The 22,405-nt window shown below is 35.2% G+C and overlaps 2 protein-coding genes and 1 long non-coding RNA gene across 5 annotated transcripts; 2 read left to right on the top strand and 1 right to left on the bottom strand.

Annotated features, from left to right (window-relative positions):
* Positions 1-2,596: 2,596 nt before the first annotated feature.
* Positions 2,597-8,169, top strand: LOC117239765 (inositol monophosphatase 3-like). Of its 3 annotated transcripts, none has more exons than XM_033505585.1 (5): positions 2,597-2,727; positions 5,369-5,502; positions 6,207-6,469; positions 7,049-7,285; positions 7,730-8,169. In XM_033505585.1, exons 1-5 carry the CDS (start codon positions 2,659-2,661, stop codon positions 7,882-7,884), a joined length of 858 nt encoding a protein of 285 aa, XP_033361476.1. In that variant the 5' UTR covers positions 2,597-2,658; the 3' UTR covers positions 7,885-8,169. The 3 variants fall into 3 exon arrangements, with proteins under 3 accessions (XP_033361476.1, XP_033361477.1, XP_033361475.1); XM_033505586.1 differs by having other exon boundaries at positions 7,049-7,332; positions 7,730-7,846; XM_033505584.1 differs by having other exon boundaries at positions 2,598-2,727; positions 7,049-7,306.
* On the bottom strand, positions 8,076-9,298 carry LOC117239767. The gene is made up of 2 exons (XR_004494527.1): positions 8,988-9,298; positions 8,076-8,903 (listed from the first exon to the last, which is right to left on the bottom strand). It is a non-coding gene; the product is annotated as an uncharacterized LOC117239767 (long non-coding RNA).
* Positions 9,299-18,995: 9,697 nt separating this feature from the next.
* LOC117239768 (maltase 2-like) lies at positions 18,996-20,849 on the top strand. The gene has a single exon (XM_033505587.1). It carries the CDS (start codon positions 19,024-19,026, stop codon positions 20,746-20,748), a length of 1,725 nt encoding a protein of 574 aa, XP_033361478.1. The 5' UTR covers positions 18,996-19,023; the 3' UTR covers positions 20,749-20,849.
* Positions 20,850-22,405: the final 1,556 nt, after the last annotated feature.

The raw sequence follows: 22,405 nt of genomic DNA, 5'->3' as shown, positions 1-22,405 counted from the left end.
TGGAAGGGGGGGGGGTGATGTAACGGTACACGAGTCAGGACAATTCAAATCCTGTTGTTGTTTTGCCTCGGAGTATCAAGACCGTTAGGTTACAAGCAATGTAAGAACAAATAAACTCCGGGCAAAACAATGTCGCCGCTACAAATGTATCAATAGCAATTTGTAAATTAATACTTAATTTAAATTAATAATGTTTTGAGAAAACTCGTAGAAAATTAGTAATCTTCAACTGTGTGATATTTTTCGAAACAATGAAACACAATAGGAAACATAATATCGCTACTATCACTATATCATTATCAGAAGTATTTACCGAATCACTATCCGCAATAATAATATATTTATCACTACCATCATCAATATTAGATTTTCTTTTTTACTGGCATGATAGGTATAAGGATTGTTTAATCCTTTTAGGAAATTATAACCTGAATGTGTGAGCGTAACGAACAATTACACGTAACTGAAGTAAGAAAATATCGAGAACAACGAAACCACGAGTCTGACTCATGTTGTTTACGATAGTTCTGAATGAAATACCACGAGCCAGGGTCGTGTTTACGTTTGGTCCGAACGAAGTACCACGAATCTCACTTCTTGCTGTAGAAAAACAAATTTTAACTCTGTAGAGCTGTCTGAATTTGTAAAATTTTCGAAAAGAGAAAATATCTTCGCTTTACTACCTGTTAAAAGAATAAACACAGAATTGTGAAAGAGGATTAAAATGAGCTCATGTGGTTGTACAATTTTATTTTTTCAACGAAATTATAACAGTTTAAATATCATTAATTTTACATCAAAGAAATTATCCTTTAATTTTATATACCAATGAGCCAGTGTAACAGCACAGGAATGTACAATGTATGAATAATATGAGTCTCACAGAGGTTAAATTAATCATATTTACTTACTGTAATTTCATAAAACATAAAATAACTTCTAATAAAAGATAAACTTATTCCTATATGTATATACTCCAGGTCATGACGAAATAATTGGAAATATCAAGATACCTTAGAAAATATAAGGTCTTTTAACATCATCATTTTTCTTCTCAATTTATAAAGGTGATCAACATAGCTTGTGAGTAATTTACTTAAATAATTTAATATCAAGTAGATAATACATTGCAACAAACTGTAAAATCTAATTTGTCTAAACAATGCTTTATTTATCTGATCCCCTCAAACGACAAACAGTTTATATAACTAAAGCTCATATAATAGGAATTTATTGATTCTCCCCACTACCTATGATTTCTTATTTAAATGATAGAAGTTCACGGCCAGTTAAGTGGATTCAATTTCTCCATAGGACTTCAGTTAATTGGATCTAACTAGAATTTCGTGCCAATAAACAGAGTTCAGATAAATGGAATTTTACTGGCATCTTAATAACTCCACGCCATAAAATTCAACCTATTTGTAATATAGTTCCCAAATTGAAATTTCCCTTCAAGATTACATCCGTATTTTACATTTCTCCGTAAAATAGTGCAAATATTTTCAATTAAATATGTTACATTTTCTTACATTATTTAATAATCAGAGATGTGTGACGTTCTCATGGATTTTAACGAAACCTCCTTTAATTGTTTTGAAAAATAATGAAAATAGGGATCAGATCCCAATGACTTCCAAAAAATACATTAAATATCATTTTGGACAAGAGTTACCGATTGCCTTTTGGTGGTCGGAAAAATGATCTACCAATACTACAGCAATAGCATTTGTAGTATCAATCAAGATTAACGCTTTAAAGAGTTTTTTGCTTTTAATGTCTGGGACAACGTAAGCCATATAGTAAGCTAAGGGTATCAAATTTTAAGTACGCATAAATTTGAACAAATTGATTCTTATACTCAAAACTGATATATTTCGACTTTATTCGTCGAGTAATATAAGAAAATAAAAAGTAATATCAAGAAAAGTTTAAAAAAATGCAATGTTCCGGAACAAAGTTTAATCTAGAACGCTATATTATTTTATTCAACGTCATTGGTGTCCGACCGCACGTTTTTATTACTTTTTCCGTTCACCACCATTCATCACCATTCATTTTTGTAAAAAAGAAGAATGGGTCAACCTATTGATGTGCTGTGTAATGTATTTTGCTGTGACGTGCATATGTGCGCGCGCGCGCGTGTGTGTGTGTGTGCGCGCGCACGTGTGTGACATTATATATAACATATAATATACATGTTATATAACATATATATATATATATATATATATATATGCACGTCACAACAAAATACATCTCACATCACATCGACAAGTTAATCCATTTTTCTTTTTTACAAAAAAGAATGGTGATCACAATATACTTGAATTTAATATTGGTATTTCGAACAACAAAAGATTATAGCATGATATAGGCTTAAAAACGGTTTTCTGTTATTCAGTAATAATCAACAATTTCTTACAAACTGATTACAGCTACATGAAATCAGATAGTATTAATCACATATACCATACATGAAATGGAATAGAACTCATGGAATCAGTACAACAATGGAATCATATTAAATAATGCGACGACAAATTTATAGTGGGGGTTCACATCGTAGCATAAAAGCAGAGCTTTCGCGAACGAATGTTTAGTTTAAACAACCTGTTAGTACAGTAGCAGCAAGTCAGTGATCCCTATTTAGTCAATATGATCGATCAGCAAGAATTAAATTGTTATTACGATTTCGTTTTGAAGCTTACCATCGAAACTGGGAAGGTATTTCTAATTTATAAATTAAATCAGTTAGATTAACAAATTAAAAAATTTATTTGGGAGGGAACTGTGGAAATGGAAATGTTTACTTCACTTTATGGAATACAACCTACATTTCATTGAATAATTCAATCATACAGATAACAATACGTAAATGCTTTATGACCAACAAGAATATTTATAATTATAGAAGTGCTTATACTACTGGAATGATCCGAAAATTTTGTCTACTTTTTCTAAAATATGAATTGATTTTTTGTAACTAGAATTTCTTAGACTAATAATCAATCTTGAATAAAATATTGATTGTTATCTATAATTCTTTTCCAAATATCCAGCAATTTATTTGTTCGTCCCTGTAAGATTTTCGATTTTTTGTTATTAACCTCCAATAGCTTCGACTGATGCCATTGAATGTAGGTGACTCATACTTTGTTTTCATCTAGATTTTGCACTTTACACAATAGAAATCATCAATTGAATATTTTGCATAAAAAATAAAATTGACACTGAAAGTTAATACTCCAAAATTAAGTAGTACGGCTCATCTATTATCTACCGACGCAAGTTGCGAATTAAAATATTTTTTTAGTACTTTCACAATTTAATTTTTCTGATTAATGTTGAATTCTACCTGTCACAAAATTTTGTGGAGGTCTAATAGTGTATAACTTATCGTTTGTTACTGATTTTTGATATAAATTTTTGAAACCATCTTATATCATTCACATCTTCCACAGCTTGCGTTTAACTATAAAATAAATAAATATTTGATGAAATGTATTTCCAACCCATAACGTCCAGAGCTGTTTTCATTCCTTCAACATGATTAGGAGCACGAAGAAAATACGTGTCAAATATTTTTCCGAGAACTACATCATACAAATATTTAATTAAAATCAGCGAAAGTATTTTTGCAGTTTTCAAGTAAAATGTCATAATTTAACTTTTTTTAAAGGAAAAGTAGGCTTTACTTTGTAAAAACTAAAATGAATTTATCAAAAACGAAAGGAACTTGGCAATACAAAAAATAATGTGAATACTATTTAGCGATAATTGCTCCATTTACTTACAATGACATTTACACATACATATATTTTATAATCGTACAAAAAATTTCATGGATTGTTACGTATATGTTGAATACATAACAAAAGATGTACTCTAAATTATACAATTACACGAATTGAAGTTAAAAAGTATATAACATTGCTATTTGCGATACAACTATAAAGTTATTAACAAATATATATATATATATATACTTCTGAAATTTCTCGAAAATATATAATTATATAAATCATATATAATTATATTATCAAAATTATATTATATTATAAAATATATTATAAAAATATATATGTAATAAAGCAAGTTACCGACAAAATTGCACATTTGATACAATTATTTAGAATTTCATTTTGTTATGGTGCATAAACTAATTGTAAATGGTTTTAAGACACATTTATTAGATTTTCAGAGAAAACGAAATAAAAACAAATATAAATAAATAAAATAAATAATAAAATAAATAAAAATAAAAGAAAGAGGCACAGGCAGGGAATAGAGAAAGAAGTATAAAGTTAGAATCTTTTATATTTTCTTTTATATCTACTGACGGAATGATGATAGTTCTAAAATGTAAAAATGTAGAAATTAGAAAAATTGGTATCTTTAACAGACAGACAGAGATAAGAGATCGTAAAAATCCGTTTGAATTCTATAATATTTTTTATATTTTGTGTGATCTTACAAAAGTGGGAATTATTTGGCAGTAATTTTCTTCTCGCACTTATTCATTTATTTTAAGAATTGCAACAATTTACAGGTATACCAGAGGTCATGCTGGTATTGCTATAAAACTGGCTACACAAGTAAATAATTGCATGTAATTATTTCGGTATTTTTAAAAAAATTATCTGCAGAGAATTGAAAAGGTATCCAGGGCCTGAGATTTCTATAAAAATCTTATGCAATTTACTGTATTTAAAACTTTTTGGGAAAAGATTTTTTCTCACACTTTTTATCACACAGAGTTAATTAAACAATAATTAGTTTTCTGAAGGATTGTTTCCAAAATTTGAACATTCAATATCATACATCAACAGTAATTTGTAATCAGCTAAATTACAAACAAACTAACTACTAGTCTGGATAATTGTCAGTTACATTTGAACTAGCTATTAACTTTGACAATTACCAGTTATACTTAAAGACAAAAATCATTTCATTTTTAAAACTAATGTATATTTATAGCTTATATAAACAAGTTAGTGATTAATCTTGCGTTCTTTATTGTAACCTCAAATAAATAAATTGCATGCTTTATTTTCTAACACTCAGAACTCAGTTATAACTTTATTTAAATAATGCAAGACGTTCTTTAAATATCTATAAATACAAATGGCACATACTTTTATTAAACGAATATTTCTTAGGAGCAATAAATTTCCCTATCATATTATTTAACAGCGAATTGTGATTACGCGACTGAGGATTTTGAGGTTAAATGTAATATATTCTCAAGCGAATTACTATTCAACTCTGATATTAAAAGGAAAGTTGAAAGTCAATGTTGTGTTTAAAAATTCTAAAGTGAAAACAATTGACAAAGAAAGAAGCAACTTGTTTCTGTATTGCTTAGGTAATTCGGGATGCGATTGAAGGATGCAAAAATATCGAAACTAAAGCTGGAGATTGGGATCTAGTAACTCAATTTGACAAAAAAGTTGAAGAAATTTTAATATATAGCTTGGCTAAAGAGTTTCCAACACACAAGTATGTTTCTCATAAATATTCATTTTTTACTATCTGCCAGGGTCCGGCCGAATAACACGTAAAAGCTGGTACGATGTGATTCCTTATGGGAAAATAAGAAAATAATATAGAATAAAATTTTTTCATTGTCGGCTTAGTTTTCGAAAAAACTTAGTTTGAAATTTCAATTTATACTTGAACATGGCTAATATGACCGACTGGATATGAGTGAATAATCAATATGATGTTATTGTAGAAGCGGAAATAAACGAAAAATATAAAACAAAATTTTTCCGTTTAAGGCTTTATTTTCAAGAAAATAGAGATCGATCATGTTTAGTTAAGAATCGATCTCGCACTTATATGCCTGTGATAAATTTTCAAATTTATTTTTTCCGGAACAAACCATCTTGAGAAAAAATTATATTCTGCATTTTCGACTTATCTTCACACGTAGAATGGCCTCCTATCGATTATTTAGTCCTGTATAGTCTGAAATTAGCCATGTTCAAATATACTTGATAAATTTTCAAACACGATTTTCTTGTAAACTAAGCCAAGAATGAAAAAGTTTTATTCTGTATTTTTTCTTATTTCTCTACAAGGAATTATGTCCTGCACACTTTTATATGTTATTTGGCCGAATACTGTATATATTATAATAAACAGTTTTGTACTATGAAACATGTAACAATGAGTTGATGTCATATTTATATCATTTATAGATTTATTGCTGAAGAAACAGTTTCGTCCACAAATCATTTACCAGAATTAACAGACGATCCCACGTGGATCATTGATCCGATTGATGGAACCACAAATTTTGTACACTCCTTTCCTTTCACTTGTATATCAATTGGACTGACAGTAAAAAAAGAACTAGAAATTGGTATTGTTTATAATCCTGTATTAGAACAATTATTCACAGCTAGGAGAGGACAAGGAGCCTACTTAAATGGGAAGCTTATTAAAAGCTCTAGTATAGAAAGTGAGTTTACAAACATATGTTTTATATATTTCTTTAGTATAATCTAATACAATGTATATTTTATATACAATTAATTATCGAAATTGACAAATCAAAATAAAATATTGTTTTCTTTCCGATTTCTAGTATGTTTTGACGTAATATAATGTATTGTAAAATATGTAGAATAAGTTAAACTGATTCTCATATTTTATATCATTTATATTGAGAAAAATGACTACAAATCTCAACGATATTTCAAATTTATTCGCTATGGATTATTTCGTATAATATAGTAATATTAATATTTTTGTTACTATTATTTATTAATTACTTTTTTATATTTGGCTTCGAATATACTTTATATCGAACTTTCTATTCTAATCTGTTAGGTTTAATTCCATTAATTTATTATCTCCGATAAATTAAAACACAGCAAACGTTGAGATGGAAAATGAACGAAAAATGTTAAAAATATGATAACGCTTTGACATCGAGCTCATTGCAATTTTCAACTGGCGAAGAGAATATCTCTACTTCCTATAGCATAATTTAATAACTGAATAGTTACTAAAATGTACACGTATAACGTGTTTTCAGGACTAGAGCATTCGTTACTTTGTTTAGAGGCTTCTTATGCAACAATCGAGAATATCAGGGACATTACTCTTGGCAGAGTGGAAGCTTTTGTTTCGATAGCACATGGCATACGAACAATAGGATCAGCGGCATTGAGTTTGTGTTATGTAGCAATGGGTGCAGCAGAAGGGTACCACACCGACAATTTGATGCCATGGGATGTAGCTGCTGGTGTACTTATCATTCGAGAATCGGGAGGTGTAGTAATAGATACAAATGGTAGATAACTCTTAACGCAATTTGCAGTAATCTCAAATAACTCGACATACTACATATTACTAAATTAAGACTTAGCACATCCTTTCATCTTTTCCCTTTTCTCTCATTGTTTTAAACAATTATATCACATTTTTATCTTTTAGATCATATTAATATTATATTCTCTGGTTAATATATTACATGAATACAACGTAAAAAGTATATTTCATTGTGTGTGATATATTTTTAAATCAACATTTAACACAGCTTTTTGTATGTGTGTCCCGTTTCTGTTTCTAATTATTTAGATAATTAAAATTATAATTCCTACTATAATTAATCAAGATAATAGCTCTGCGAAAAATTAATAATTTAATAATACCGATAACAACACCAATAACGATTATTAATGATTTTTTAAATAAAAAAACTGATTTGTTTCAGGAGGAGAATTCAATATCATGTCACCAAAAGTATTGGCAGCCGGTAATCATAAGTTGGTCAATGAATTGGTAAAATTAATAAAAGAAGCTGATACAAAAACGTTGGAGAAGAAGTTTAGAAACGAAATAAAAAATATAAATATAAATACTTGTTAAAAATTCTAATAAATTTCATTTTACTTCGTAATTCTCTCGATTAAAATGTTGACTAAGAATAATTGAGATTTAGAAGCGAACGTGTATTAAGTTTTAGAATATATTAGTAATTTTATCAACTAAAATACAAAATATAAATTAATAATAGGATAATATAATATACCTAAGTAATTTCATTCAAATTAGTTGTATGCGTACGATCCTATAATATATCAATTGTAGCCCAAAATTATATTTTTAAATAATTTCGTAAATCTTTTTGATATGAGTTAAGTATAATAGATTTATAACAGGTCTATATTTTTAATGTAAAAAGGTTTCAAATTAGAATACAAAACAATTAACAACCTCTATGTTATTAACACCATAGAACACCGATATCGTTTGCTTTTTCATTCATACTGATTACTTTATTTTAACTCAAAATGCACAATGAAATATATCTTTAATTCTATACTATTATATTGCTGTTCTATTTACATGTTTTTACACAGTCATTATATAGTCGGAAAGTCCAGTAAATTATCGGTGACTGACACCATACAATAAAATACCTTAAGTTTTTTTATTAATTGATAATTTAGATTATGCCTACCTGAAATATAATTACAATGTAATTTTCTTTTTATCTAAAATCGCACTCAACTTCCAGAGATATTAGCGAAATACAATGAAATTGTTCACATTCTTACAAGCATCTAGGTTCTTTTCCTATTTTGTCTGGTAATTTTCTTTTTTATCGCATTAAACATTTTACTACGCGTACTTTAAAATTTATTGATGATAACTTTCTTATTGACGATCCGATTTTGGGTCGCTCTGTTATGAATACGCCAAATATAAGAAGAAACAAGAAAAGGAATTGAGATAAAATACCTCACAGAATTCATATTTAGACAGACCTGTTTAAAAAAATAGAAATTAATGTAATTCTCATAATGCAGTGCTTGAGTCCGTTCGAACTAATCGACAAAGAATGGGAGTTGTTTCACAAGCGCAGGCTCGAGTTAAATGGATAACTCATCAGTACCTTAATTTTTAACGAATGTTATAGCGAACTGCTGGCAAATTGAGGTTCTAGAATCATTTCGTTCTAGTTCTACTATACATACCTCATAATACCACCGTATAAAAATCTTATGATCTTCAGTAATTTGTAAAAATTATGTAAAATTTATTTCCTCACGCGTATAGCAATTTTTGAGCATTCAATAATTCTCTTCTCAATATAAAATGATATGTATTTTTAATTGTTATTTTATAGATGAAAGATAAATCTGTTATTCTGCTTATTTCTGGGTATTGGTGTTAAAGTTAAAAAAGAAATTAAGTCGATAGGTCACGATAGCGTAGTAATCTGAAGTAACGATTAAGAGAAAGAAAGGAATTATCAAGTTTGTAATAAATATTTCATCTCTTCCTTATACCAGCACATTGTCTTTATTAAGAAATCCCAACAAATTAGGAAATATGGAATATGGAATCAGTATAAAGACTGAAACGTGATAAAAAGATGTAACTACAAAAATTCGATGACCACGCGTCGAAAAAGCTCATCATGACAAATATAAAGATTATATGTTTTTTTTTTATTATGTGTTCAGCTGGACAGTCGGTAAATTTTTCTAGTTTTATTGCTAAATAAGATGTGGAAGGCTACCCCCAGCAGGATATCACTTCGAGTTTGTCTATTTTATTTCTTTAGTGAGGTCAGTGAGCTGTTTCTTCGTTAGTCTTCTTTTTATGAGAGTTTTGCTCGCTTCAGCAGCCAGCTGATTTGGATATGTTGCCATTCTTTCCTTGTCAGTTCGCTGTGGAGTGCCGAAGCGTGCAGACGTGTCTCTAGTGCCCAGTGTAGTCCGAAAACAACACGTGTCGCCCAACCGTCGAAAGCGAACACAGCCAAGTGTTCCCTACCCTTTAGGGAGAAGAAAATCCCACGCACCTAATCCCAACCCGAATACTAGCCTCATAGCCTCACGACTAGTTATTCATTTTGAATTGACTAGCTCGATGATGGCCCAGCAATCGCGACCAGGCTCTCCGGAGCAAACTCGCAACTACCCCGAGCTACCGTGGCAGAAGTGTAGCAGAACTCTCCGCACCAACGACGCTAATATTACAAAGAAATGGAAAATAGAAACATCAAAATCAGATACGATCGACACCCGGAACGAACAATCAACGATACAAATAAATACCCACAACAGGTTCGCCGTATTGCAATCCACTAACGACGGCATGGAAATCGCAGACCCGCCGCCAAACCAACAAGCACAGAGAATCCCCCCTCCCCCACCAATATTTATGGATGATGTCATCGACATACAAACAATGATCAAGTCCTTAGAGAGAGATATCTCCAAGGGCGATTACAACCTGAAGATTAACAACAACAAGGTAAAAATTCTGCCGACAACCCCTGACGCATACAGAAAAATCACCAAACTACTCAAGACCTTGAACGCCAACTTCCATACATACCAGTTCAAACAAGAAAGACCTTTTCGAGTGGTTCTACGCAACATGCACCACTCAGCAGACATAGATGAACTCAAATCTCGAACTCTTAAAACTCGGCCACGAAGTCATCAACGTTCGTAATATAAGGCATAGAGTCTCGAAAGACCCGTTATACTTATATTTTATAGACATAAAGCAAAAGCCTAACAATAAGGAAATTTACAACATCAGTCGCCTAATGAACGCAATAGTAAAATTCGAACCACCGCTTGTTAAAAAAGAAATAGTGCAATGCAAAAGGTGTCAAAGGTACGGTCACACGCAGAAATACTGCAACCATACCTTCCACTGCGTTAAATGTGCAGGCACACACTCCGCTGACCAGTGCACTAAATCACCGGAAACCCCAGCGAAGTGCATCCACTGTCAAGGTGACCATCCTGTCAAATATAAAGGCTGCTCAGCCTATAAAACCCTATACACAAACAGGTACACTAAACTCAGAGCAAAAGAGGTAACCAACCAAACACCAAACCCGCCGAAATTCACGACTACCCCAATCCCCTCAACCAACCAAATACCCACTCCTACTAAATTCATCACTACCTCAACCTCCTATGTCCAAGCAGTACAAGGCATCCAAAATAACCCGAATAGCCAAAGGGATCCTTCCCAAAATAGTGTCCCCAATTCTTCTAACACAGACAACGTTTCTAGGCTTGAAAAGCTAATAGAGAAACAATCGGAGCAAATAAATAATTTGCTATCGCTACTAACACTCATCATGGATGAATTAGTACGCCCCGACGCAAAATAAAACCAACACGCATAGCTCTTTGGAACGCCAACGATCTAGCGCAACACAAATTTGAACTAGAACTCTTCCTAAAACACCAGCAAATCAACGTAATGCTCGCATCGGAAACCCACTTCACAAAACAGAACTACCTGAAAATAAATGGTTACAAATTCTACCGTACCCAACACCCCAGCAGAAAGGCCCACGGTGGCACCGGAATAATAATCAAAGCAAGTATTAAGCACTACGAACTTCCATCATTCCAGAAAGACTACCTCCAAGCAACAAACGTAGCAATAGAAGACTGTCATGGCACAATCACCACCTCAGCAGTATACTGCCCTCCCAGACACTCCATCGCCAAAGAAGACTTTGATAACTTCCTAGACACCCTGGGGAATAGATTCATAGCTGGAGGAGACTATAACGCCAAGCACACCCAATGGGGCAGCGGACTGGTTACAGTAAGAGGCAAAAATCTCTTAAACAGCATAATAACCAACAACCTCAACTACCCCACCACATACGAATTCACATACTGGCCCACCGACACTAACAAAATACCCGACCTTCTGGACTTCTTCGTAACTAAAAATATCTCATCAAGACACGTCCAAATCAACTCCTCGGCTGATCTCTCCTCTGATCATTCCCCCGTGATAGCTACAGTCAGTTCAACAATCATCGAGAATACACCTAATGGCTCCATTCACAACCAACACACCAACTGGCAGCTCTTTAAAGAAGTCTTTACTCACTCAACTTCAGTCCTAACCTCACTAAAAACTAAGGAAGAAATTGAAGGAGTCACGGAATACTTAAACACGAGCATAATAAACGCCAACAAAGACGTCCATCAGCAAACAAGAATATCCCCAATACATATTAAAAAAAATAGCAGAAAAACGTAGACTAAGAAGAGTATGGCAGACCCATAGAACACCGGATGACAAACGCAAACTAAACAACGCAACTAGAAAGCTATCCAAAACCATAAAAAATTACAAAAACGACTGTTTCCAAAAATATCTCGCCAGTTTATCCCCCACAGCCGACTCCAACTACTCGCTATGGAAGGCCTCCAGGAAACTCACACGCCCCCCACAAATAATCCCAGAATCCGCCGTCCGCAAGGTTGATGGGCTCGTAGCCCTATAGAAAAAGCCGACCTGTTTGCCAAATACTTGTCTAAAGTATTCAAACCCCATTCCTCCAAAGCTGCCGCGGACGTTACTGAATACCTGCATACCCCCTTCCAAATGTCCCCTCCTATCGAACCCTTTACTTCTGCAGAGACTATGGAAACAATCAGTCGCCTAAATCCCAAGAAAGCAGCAGGGCACAAACTAATAGGCAATAAAGCAATCAAGGAACTTCCAATAAAAGGGATCGCACTCATCACATCGATTTTTAATGCTGTCCTTTGCCTTGAACACTATCCTAAGACCTGGAAAATCTCATTGATTACCCTCATCCCTAAACCCGGTAAACCGATATACGAAACCAGCTCCTATCGCCCAATCAGTCTTTTACCTACCCTGTCTATACTATTCGAGAAGATGCTCACGAATCGACTCCTTCCACTCCTAGAGAACTTGAAAATACTCCCAGATCACCAATTCGGCTTCCGAAAACAACATTCAACAGTAGAGCAAATCCACCACATAACTCATACGATCAGCCAAACACTCGAAAAAAAAAATATTGCTCAACGGTTTTCCTGGACATCCAACAGGCATTCGACAAATTATGGCATGAAAGGCTACTATACAAACTTAAAAAGATCCTACCTCGCCCCTACTACTCCATCTGTTTTCGCACGTTCGCGACACGATCTTGAAGAAGCGCACCAACGGGAGTCGTAAATTCCCGTTACGATTTGCTAATCGACGCTGCGAATCGTTCGATCCCTTATTTCTTTTGGGATAATAAGGGTAGTTAAATGAAAGATAACGCTGTTGCTAACAGGTTATTATATATTTTCACAAACCAGCAACTTCGGTGTAACACAAAATGAATATTTGTTATGAGATGACTACGAATGAGTGCGACCTGAGTCTCTAGACGGATTATCGCGTATACTGATGGATTTGTCGACACACTGTATTCGAATTGCTGACCGCTTGACGAGATGCTTGATTGAGACTGACTGATCTTCGAGTGTAAACCCGGTCGAAGGATGTTGACTGTTCGAAGGATGTAAAATCAGTGATGTTCGGAGACGATGCTGCGGCGGAGGAAAGCTAAGGATGGGTGTGTCTAGCGCACGGAACCATCGGATTTGTTGGTGACGATTTTGGCTAAGAGAGTGAGGGAAATAGGCTTCGTTGTTAATTGGTTAAACGAAGGGTCTTAACCGCCCTCGAGAGAAAGTGGTTAGTGGGAGGAAGGTTGCATCATACGCGAGAAAAACCAACTTTCCCTTGTCAAGCTGTAGTAGACAAAGGTCTTTACAAATGCTTCGGAAGCAGACGTTTGTTTGGTTTGAAGGACCTCGACTAGGAAATTCCTGAGATTTATGGAATATACTTGAGTCTATTGAGGGTACGCAGTGAGTATCCGAAGATATCTGGTTGCCATCTTGCAACCTATTGTAAATATTGTAAATTTACAATATGTTACGATTTATTCAAATTTTACTTGATTTCGATATTGACAATTGACTGACAGATTGACGGATATAAAATTCTTCGGTTGACAAAATGATGATTCTTCGGTTAACAAGATGATGATTCTTCGGTTGACAAGATGATGATTCTTCGGTTGACGAAATCATAACTAACTTTTCGATAGACAAATAATAACTAACTCTTCGAATGGTAATTACTCGGTTGACGAACGGTAATTAATTAATATTATTCGATACACGAACGGTAATTACTCGACAGACGAACGGTAAATATTCTCACTGACTTCTTTGAGTCGCTACATTTATAACCGTCGGAGATGAAAAAACGTCGGGGTCTTTCTTTTGAAAATGTTTTGGAAGATCCCCAACATTTGTACAACTGCCGACATTGTTTACAATTTAAATTGTCTTAACACCGTTATAGAAACATTAGGAAAATATAAAAACGTGGTTAGATAAGTTTTCGCAAGATATAGCATTTAGCGGCTTTAACTGCCTTTCACTTAAAATACTGTAAATATGGTTTCAAATAAACGTTTTAAATTACCTTGATTGAAAGAAATTATCAAATTTACTTTCGCGCTACGGATCGTGCGGGTCGCAGGACGTGACATTCCGTACGTCCACATTGGTTTTATTATCATTTTGTAAATTTTTAGTTTATTTTCCATGCTGAGTTTAGAGTTTCGACCAGTTAGCCAATACATCTGTCTTCCTTTTATTTGTATTTTGTCTATAATTGATTTAGTATGTTGCTGTTTAGTATGTTGTTTAATATGTTAAAATAGTAGTTGCCGATGCTGCTTCTTGTATAATATAATATAATAGCCTTTAGGGATATTTTGGCCGATTTTTAATTTTCAATAACTAAAAAACAAAATCTAAAACGCAATTTTTGTATTCTTGATCTTCGTCTGACTTCAGCTTTAAATAAATTTTCTTACGCTTGTAACCTAACACCCTGTACGTACATATTCATTGCGTTTTAGAATTTAACAATTTGACAACAGCATTTATTAACCGAAAAGAAACAAAGAAAATAGCCAATGAATTTACAAATATTAGACATATCTAATATGTATGTATATCTCAGTACCAATAGTCCATATGAAGATTGGCCACTCAAAGCGTTTGAGTTTGATATTTGTATTATTCAGGTGTAAATTTCTGCTTTCGAGAAAATCCCAGCTGCTCCTGGCCCTTCTTCTTGACTCTTGAGATCTGCGTTTTGTTTTCTTGATGTCTTCTCAGGCGTGGATCTTCTTCAACTTTAACAGAAAGCTCCTTTAACGAAAAATTCCTTCGGGTACTCCTACAATCATTGAAGGGACTGATTCTTCAAAAACTGTGGAATTTGGAACACGATCGAATTGTAGACTGACTTCATAGTGATCGTTTTGTCTTAGCTTGTGAATAAGAGAGTTCCCACGGTCAGTAGGAAATCGCACTTTCGCCTTCCACAACGATGCCTCATGTCTCCTTTTCTTTATTCTTCTAATAATACATCCACAAGGGATTCTTTAGTTGTACAATTTTTACCGGTGAAATATAATTTTTTAGTATATCTCTTAGCCCATCTTTGTGCAACTTTCGCTTCTTCATTTCTTCTCCATACATGGTCATGTATTTTCACCTTAACTAAATGTTTTAAAGCTGCTACTCGATGTTGGCAGCTACTTCCTTCTCTTTTAAACCATATAGGATACTGGGCGTTTGTTCCTTTTTCCCCTTAAATACATAATTTGTACAATAAATTTTGTGAACTCCAAAAGTTTTTCCAATATTCATTATAAATTTGGAATTGTAGTGTAATAATTTTTACGATTTCATCAGTCGCTCTTGGCAATTTTATGATTGTTGGAGTATCTTCACCGTCATCCGAATATTTCTAGCCTACAAAATATTGTCCCTAATTTTCGATGTCAGTTCTGCCCGAGCAGCCGAGCTAAACGGACGTGTAAAACAGTGCTTCAGAGAAAGTGTGGCAAGTGGGGAAGAGAAAGATATGAACGTCAACGCCCATAGCCAAATGGTGGAAATCCGTGTCTTCTACTAAGAAGACTATTATCAAATCTAAAATGCAAAATCACATCCCACCGATAAAAATAATTAGTAAAGATGAAACATACTGCGTAAACAAAGTAACAAACATATCAAAACCAAGCCAATCAATAAATGAAGAACAGGAGTGCTCAGCTACAAACGAAATTGAAATGGAACCAATACAAAAGAATGAAGAGAATAAGAAGAGAAACCAGAAGTTAGATCCGAAATTCAAGGGGCCATTCATGATAGCAGAGATTTTGAAAGGAGATAGATATACTTTAAAAACCTTAGACGGCAAACGATTATGTAAGAACAGACATGCCAGAAAGTTGCGTCCCTGCTGAGTTGGTCGTCTGCGGTGATGACAATGATGGTGATAATAACGATGCAAGTAAACTGACCTCAGAGGATCATTAACACCGCGTTGTGCTCATAGTAATACATCCAATGTAGCGTGTACATTTTCTGTAATACACCCAGTGTAGCGTCTACGTTTTCTGTAATACACCCAGTGTAGCGTCTACGTTTTTTGTAATACGCCCAGTGTAGCATCTACGTTTTCTGTAGTACGTTCAATGGTGTCCTGCGCTTTCTGTAATACGCTCAGTGGTGTCCTGCGCTTTTCGTGATACGCTCAGTGTGGCGTTCTGCGCTTTTCGTAATGCACCCAACATGGTAATACGATCCAACAAACTGAGATCTCTGTACGAAATCGAAAATGTTCTGTTGTGTCATTACGGTCTGACTGGTAACTCACAGAATACAACTAACACTTTGAATACAAATTATAACATTACTAATTTCAGTTCTCTTTCATTTCCTTGCTTGTCAAACCTCCGAACAAAATTTTGTTGTTGAACTGAACCCTCGACTTATTTGGAACATTTAGTTGAACGGTAAATAATATCAGTTACATAGAGTATAATGTTGTCGGAGATGAAAGAACACCGAAGCCTTTGGAATTTTGGATAATCCCGCAACATTGTAATCTAGAGACTACTATAGCTGTAATTAAACAATTGTAGTTATTCTATCCGATTGTAATTGTTCGAGAGTTGTGATAATGAGCTTGGGCTCGAGGCGACAGCCAGTCGCCGAACATAGCCGCGGTCACGGGATAAACGTTTTGTCTAACAAAGGTATGGAGTAATTCTATAGCTCTCCTTAAAAGAAATTATTTGTGGCGGCACGCAACAGTAAACATTCCAACGGTTTCTGTCCCGTGGCTCGCCACACGCAGACCCTATTCTTCGAGTAAGATGATTGCCAGATGTCGATGCGTCTCCGCAGTACACGTTCAGCTAACCTGAAGGCCCGTTCTAAATCTTAAGATTTAGTTGACTGAAGTCCTTCAGACAGACAAACAATCCTTGTCCCAACTACGGGAAGATAGGGGAGACCTATTTTTCAACGAGCGTCGTCTCCCACTAACAACTTTTCCTCGAGGGCAGCTAGCATCTTTTTTTAACCACCGATATGGAGATTGACCAATTAGCAGCAACGTCAATTTCCCTTACTTTCTGAACGAAGGCTTTTCTCGACGAATCCGAGGATCTCGCGCCTTTAGACACACCCCATAAAGTTTTCCTCTGTGGCATCATGGACACGGAAATTCATTCCTTGTTGCGATCTCATCGACCAAAAGAGTAACGCCTTACGACCAGTGAATGTTACGCGTTTTATTAACAAAGAGTCCGACTTAGATTTTGTGAGCGCGTACATCTATCATCCCGTTGACCGCGGATTCGTTATTGAACCTAGGATCATTGTCATTAGTTTCTCGAGTATCTAATTACCACGGTTACTTGTCCAATTCTATAATAATCATATTTGTACTTGTAAATATCTTCTCTATTGCATAACAACAATGTCTAATCTAAATGAAAATTTGTTACACGCCCCTAACCCTAATCATAATGTGAACCCGACATATATATATGACAGAGATGAAAGAACACCGGAGCCTTTGGAATGTTGGATAATCCCGCAACATTGTAATCTAGATTTTATCATAGCTGTAATTAAGCAATTGTTGCTATTCAATCTGATTGTAATTGTTCAAGATTTGTGATAGCTAAATTGGACTCGAGGTGACAACTGGTCGCCGAACGTAGGTCACGGGATGAACGTTTTGCCTGACGGCGGTGTGGAGTGGTTGTATGGTTCTCCCTAGAAATGTGGTTGTGGCGGCATACGGCTTTAAGAACGAGCCTAGCCACATGGGATTGTACCTCGGAGGTGTCAATATAATGGGACACATGTTGTATTAATAATCAAACTCCAGGCAAAAACTGCTTAGCAACGGCGATTGGAACTTTCTCGATGCTTCCAACGAGTATATAACAAACAAATGCATTCGTACAGCGAGGAAAATTTCCATCAATTTATTATTCGTGCGATCGCCTTGGAGAGTGACACATCGAGCAGTTTATACCGAGCGTCTCAGCAATCGTATTTTGTGCCTAAAATTATTCTACGCATAGTAAAGAGTTATCCCGTTGACCGCGGATTCATTTGAACCCAAGAACATTGTTAATAGCGTTCATTAAACTCATTATTCGTTAAACTTATTATTCGTTAATCTTATTAATCGTTAAACTTATTATTCGTCAAACTTATTATTATTATTATTATTATTATTATTATTATTATTATTATTATTATTAAATAATTAGCCTCGATGAAAAGAAAGTAGGTAAATGATTTGTACGAGTGCAGTTGGCCATATAATTAGTCGGAGAACGATAGAAACTAGATTGGCACATATAAACGCCTTGTACACACGAGATCATGCGGTTCTAAGAGTTAACCGTCTCTCGAGTGGCTCTATACTTCGACGAATTTTAGCAGAATTTGTGTTTCGTACAATATATTCCGCTTATAGAAAAAACTTGCGATCCCTCGCGAGCAGTCAGTTTGTTTAAACTATCGAATGTGAAAAAAACAATTTTGATATAAAAAATTTCTTTCCAAAGAAGCATCAGATAACAAAATATAAATTGATACACGGTGCATGATAGTATTCGAGTACCTAACTATCTTTTCGTTATCATTGACACTTATTCGAAACGAACTTATCTTTTATTAACTGAGTGAAAGAAATTTAATAAACAGATAATTGAAGCATACATGTAAACAGATAATCAATAACGTTGCGTTTTATAAATAGTCGACCGTGTTTCTCTTGGTTCAGTAATCCATCATGTTTCGACTAACGATTGCAACGTGTTCCTTGCTATTCGCGCTAAGCGCGGGAGTGGATGTGGATTGGTACAAAAATATCATCGTGTACCAAGTCTATCCGAGGAGTTTCAAAGACAGCAACGGAGATGGTATCGGTGACCTGAATGGTATCACCAGCAAACTGGAACACGTTAAGGACATTGGTGCTAAGGTCGTCTGGCTATCGCCGATCTATAGGAGTCCACAAGTTGATTTCGGTTACGACATCTCCAACTTTACGGACATTGATCCAGATTATGGAACTTTAGCGGATTTCGACAAATTGGTAACTAAAGCTAAGTCCCTGGGGCTCAAAGTGGTCATGGACTTCGTGCCTAATCATAGCTCTAACGACCATCCCTGGTTCAAAAAGAGTATTCAAAGAATCAAGCCGTACGATGAATACTACGTCTGGCACGATGGCAGAATCGTAAATGGCACCAGACTGCCGCCAAATAACTGGCTGAGCAACTTCCAGGGATCTGCCTGGCAGTGGAACGACGTCCGCAAGCAGTATTACCTACATCAGTTTGCTGCAGGTCAGCCAGATTTGAATTATCGCAGTCAGGCTTTAGATCAGGAAATGAAAAACGTGTTGACTTTCTGGATGAATCGCGGAGTCGACGGTTTCCGCATTGACGCTATCAATCATATGTTCGAGGATGCCAAGTTCCGGGACGAGCCGAGCGCAAACAGGACCGATGTCCCTAAAGACGATTACGATAGCCTGGTGCATATTTACACGAAAGATCAGAATGAGACCTACGAGACGCTCCGGAGCTGGAGGGAACTGATGGATGAACACTCCAACCGTACCCGATCCGATCCAAAGTTGATTCTCACGGAAGCCTATACTACTCATGACCTAACCACTAAATTCTATAGTGCTGGCTCCAATGTTCCCTTCAACTTTATGTTTATTACAGAGCTGAACAACAAATCTACCGCAATGGACTATAAAAATCTGATAGACAAGTGGGTCAATACCGTGCCTCAGGGTAGCGTGCCGAACTGGGTCGTGGGCAACCACGATAATCATCGTGTGGCCTCTAGATTCGGAAGACGGCGAGCTGATGAGATTACCGAAATGGCGCTGATCCTACCTGGCATAGCGGTTGTTTACAACGGTGATGAAATCGGAATGATAGACAGACAATTCACGTACGCCGAAACTGTCGATCCAGCTGGTTGCAACGCTGGTCCCGCCAGATACTTTCTGAAATCCAGAGATCCCGAAAGAACACCGTACCAATGGGACAACAGCACCAGTGCTGGATTCTCCACCAGTGCGAAAACCTGGCTGCCCGTGCATCCAAATTACAAGACCCTGAACCTGGAAGCTCAGAAGGAGCTATATTACTCTCACTACCAGGTATTCAAAAGTGTGATGAGCGTGAAAAGGCGACCAGTGATCGCACACGGTTCCTTAAACGTTACCGTATACGACCAAAGGGTTTTGAGTATTACTCGCACTCTAGGAAATGACACTGTAATTGTTATGTTTAATTTTGCCAATGTACCTGTCACCGTGAATGCTAGAGCTGCCTTGCCACTTTCTCCTACTCTGATAGTTCATACCGTCAGCGTTGGTCCCAATCTTCGTCCAGGTACCACCGTCTTCACAAATTCGATAACTATTCCTGCATCTGCTACTGTCATGTATACTACTCCTAATATATTTTGGTCAAAGGATGAGTATGTTTGATTTGCATTTCTTTGCACGGTTTTAGCATTGCTGAAGTGTCAATGAAGTGTTATTAATGTAGAAGCGATCTAACTCACAATAAATCTTATTGTATCCTATAATCTAGACTTTATGATTTTAATTTTATAATTGTATAATTTCCTTTATCCTTCTTTTAAATTTACTTCGATGTTTTCTTCTAGTGATTTTTCCGTTTCTACGTAGAATTATTTGTCGCTAGTTCACGATTCATAGTAGACAATAAATTTCCGACGCTTTCGTGCAGCTCTTATGAAAATATAACGATCCTCCAGCGTCACAAGTAGTGAACTTCTATAATTATTTTCGCAAAAAATGGCAAAACTACGCTGATATTAAATGCAAAATCCTGTTAATACGATCACTATTGTTTAAAACAAAGTGATTAATTATACATTACAATTTTTAACGCATCGCGCATCGTCGGTGTTGAACGTTCGTTCGATTAAAAAACTTAATCTCCATCTATGTATGAAATATTGAGAAGCGCGTTTTTTACCACATATCTACTAAATATTCTAATAAATAAATCAACGAGTACATGTTAAAAGCGAGATAAATTACTTTGGTTTCAGCTCGTTATTCGGCTGAGTGGTAAATTTCTTCGAATTTCAAATGACCACGCACGTTGGAGAAAAATGTCGCTACACAATAAATTTAGACTCGCTCGCGAGCTCTGATTGAAAATAATTGATTAGAAACGTAGCTGGTCGCGAATGTTTCCAATCGAATTTTTTACATAGCGGATTATAGAAGAATCGAGCGCGATTAAAATAGACTTTCGCCGTTCTATTTCTTTTACAGATATACTCAGATATGAAGAAAAAGCATTACGGCTGCCGATTCATAACCCGTCAATCAATTGTCCATTTACGGATTTAATGCGATTGAATTATTTGCCGCAGAAGATCGTTCATGAATTTTCGAATGTTCATAAAATCATTACAGTGATATTTTTAAGCCACGATGTCCGCGGTAAGGGAGTATCACGGTAGAAATCGGTAGAAATCACTTCTGGCAATCATTAGCTCCGAATGTTTCTTCCTTTAAACGTTCGTGCACTTTTAAATCTTACCTTTTTACGTAGTTAGTAATTTCATCAAGCTGATAGCTGCAAAAGGAAAGTAGAGAACATTATTTAATCGTTCTCTGGAAAACACAGCGAGCGACAGAGAGTGGATGTAAGATCTGGCGAGAGGCAGTGTACAATCGGAGGTTGTATACGCATACAGGCGCCTGTAGGCAACCTCCAGTGACAGCATTGCGTCGCTACACCAATCACGTTGAATGCACATTTATCTTCCTGTATCTTGTTATCATTATTTCTCTTCTTCTTTTAGACATCGCCCAGACACTTGGAAGAGATGCACCCTCGGAAATTATATGTCGCAATCATCGTAGCGTGACTCTATACCTCTGAATCGGTACAGATTTGAAATTCAAGGTCAAACCTTGGTCGCATTGTATTCCAATCGCTACGAGGACTACCTTTATCAAGGGAACCATAGGTCAAAATTCAATCGTTTTTCTTAATAATGATGTTAACGTTTCAGTAGTACTTGCAGCTATTTTACTTATGATATGAATATATTCACAAAGGAAATATACAATATAAATATTATGTTATTGACTATAATAT

Source organism: Bombus vosnesenskii, unplaced genomic scaffold (assembly GCF_011952255.1).
Source record: "Bombus vosnesenskii isolate JDL3184/JDL3185 unplaced genomic scaffold, Bvos_JDL3184-5_v1.1 scf7180000014170, whole genome shotgun sequence".
NCBI lineage: Eukaryota > Metazoa > Arthropoda > Insecta > Hymenoptera > Apidae > Bombus > Bombus vosnesenskii.
Note: the sequence above shows the minus strand (reverse complement) of the source record. Positions and strands in the feature narration are given on the sequence as shown.

Bases quoted from the DNA above. Each gene is read 5' to 3' on its own strand.
- LOC117239765 (XM_033505584.1), top strand. From the start codon at position 2,659: ATGATCGATCAGCAAGAATTAAATTGTTATTACGATTTCGTTTTGAAG. The intron at 2,728-5,368 runs GTATTTCTAATT...TGTATTGCTTAG, and splicing joins TTACCATCGAAACTGGGAAG to GTAATTCGGGATGCGATTGA. The intron at 6,470-7,048 runs GTGAGTTTACAA...ACGTGTTTTCAG, and splicing joins TAAAAGCTCTAGTATAGAAA to GACTAGAGCATTCGTTACTT.
- LOC117239768 (XM_033505587.1), top strand. From the start codon at position 19,024: ATGTTTCGACTAACGATTGCAACGTGTTCCTTGCTATTCGCGCTAAGC.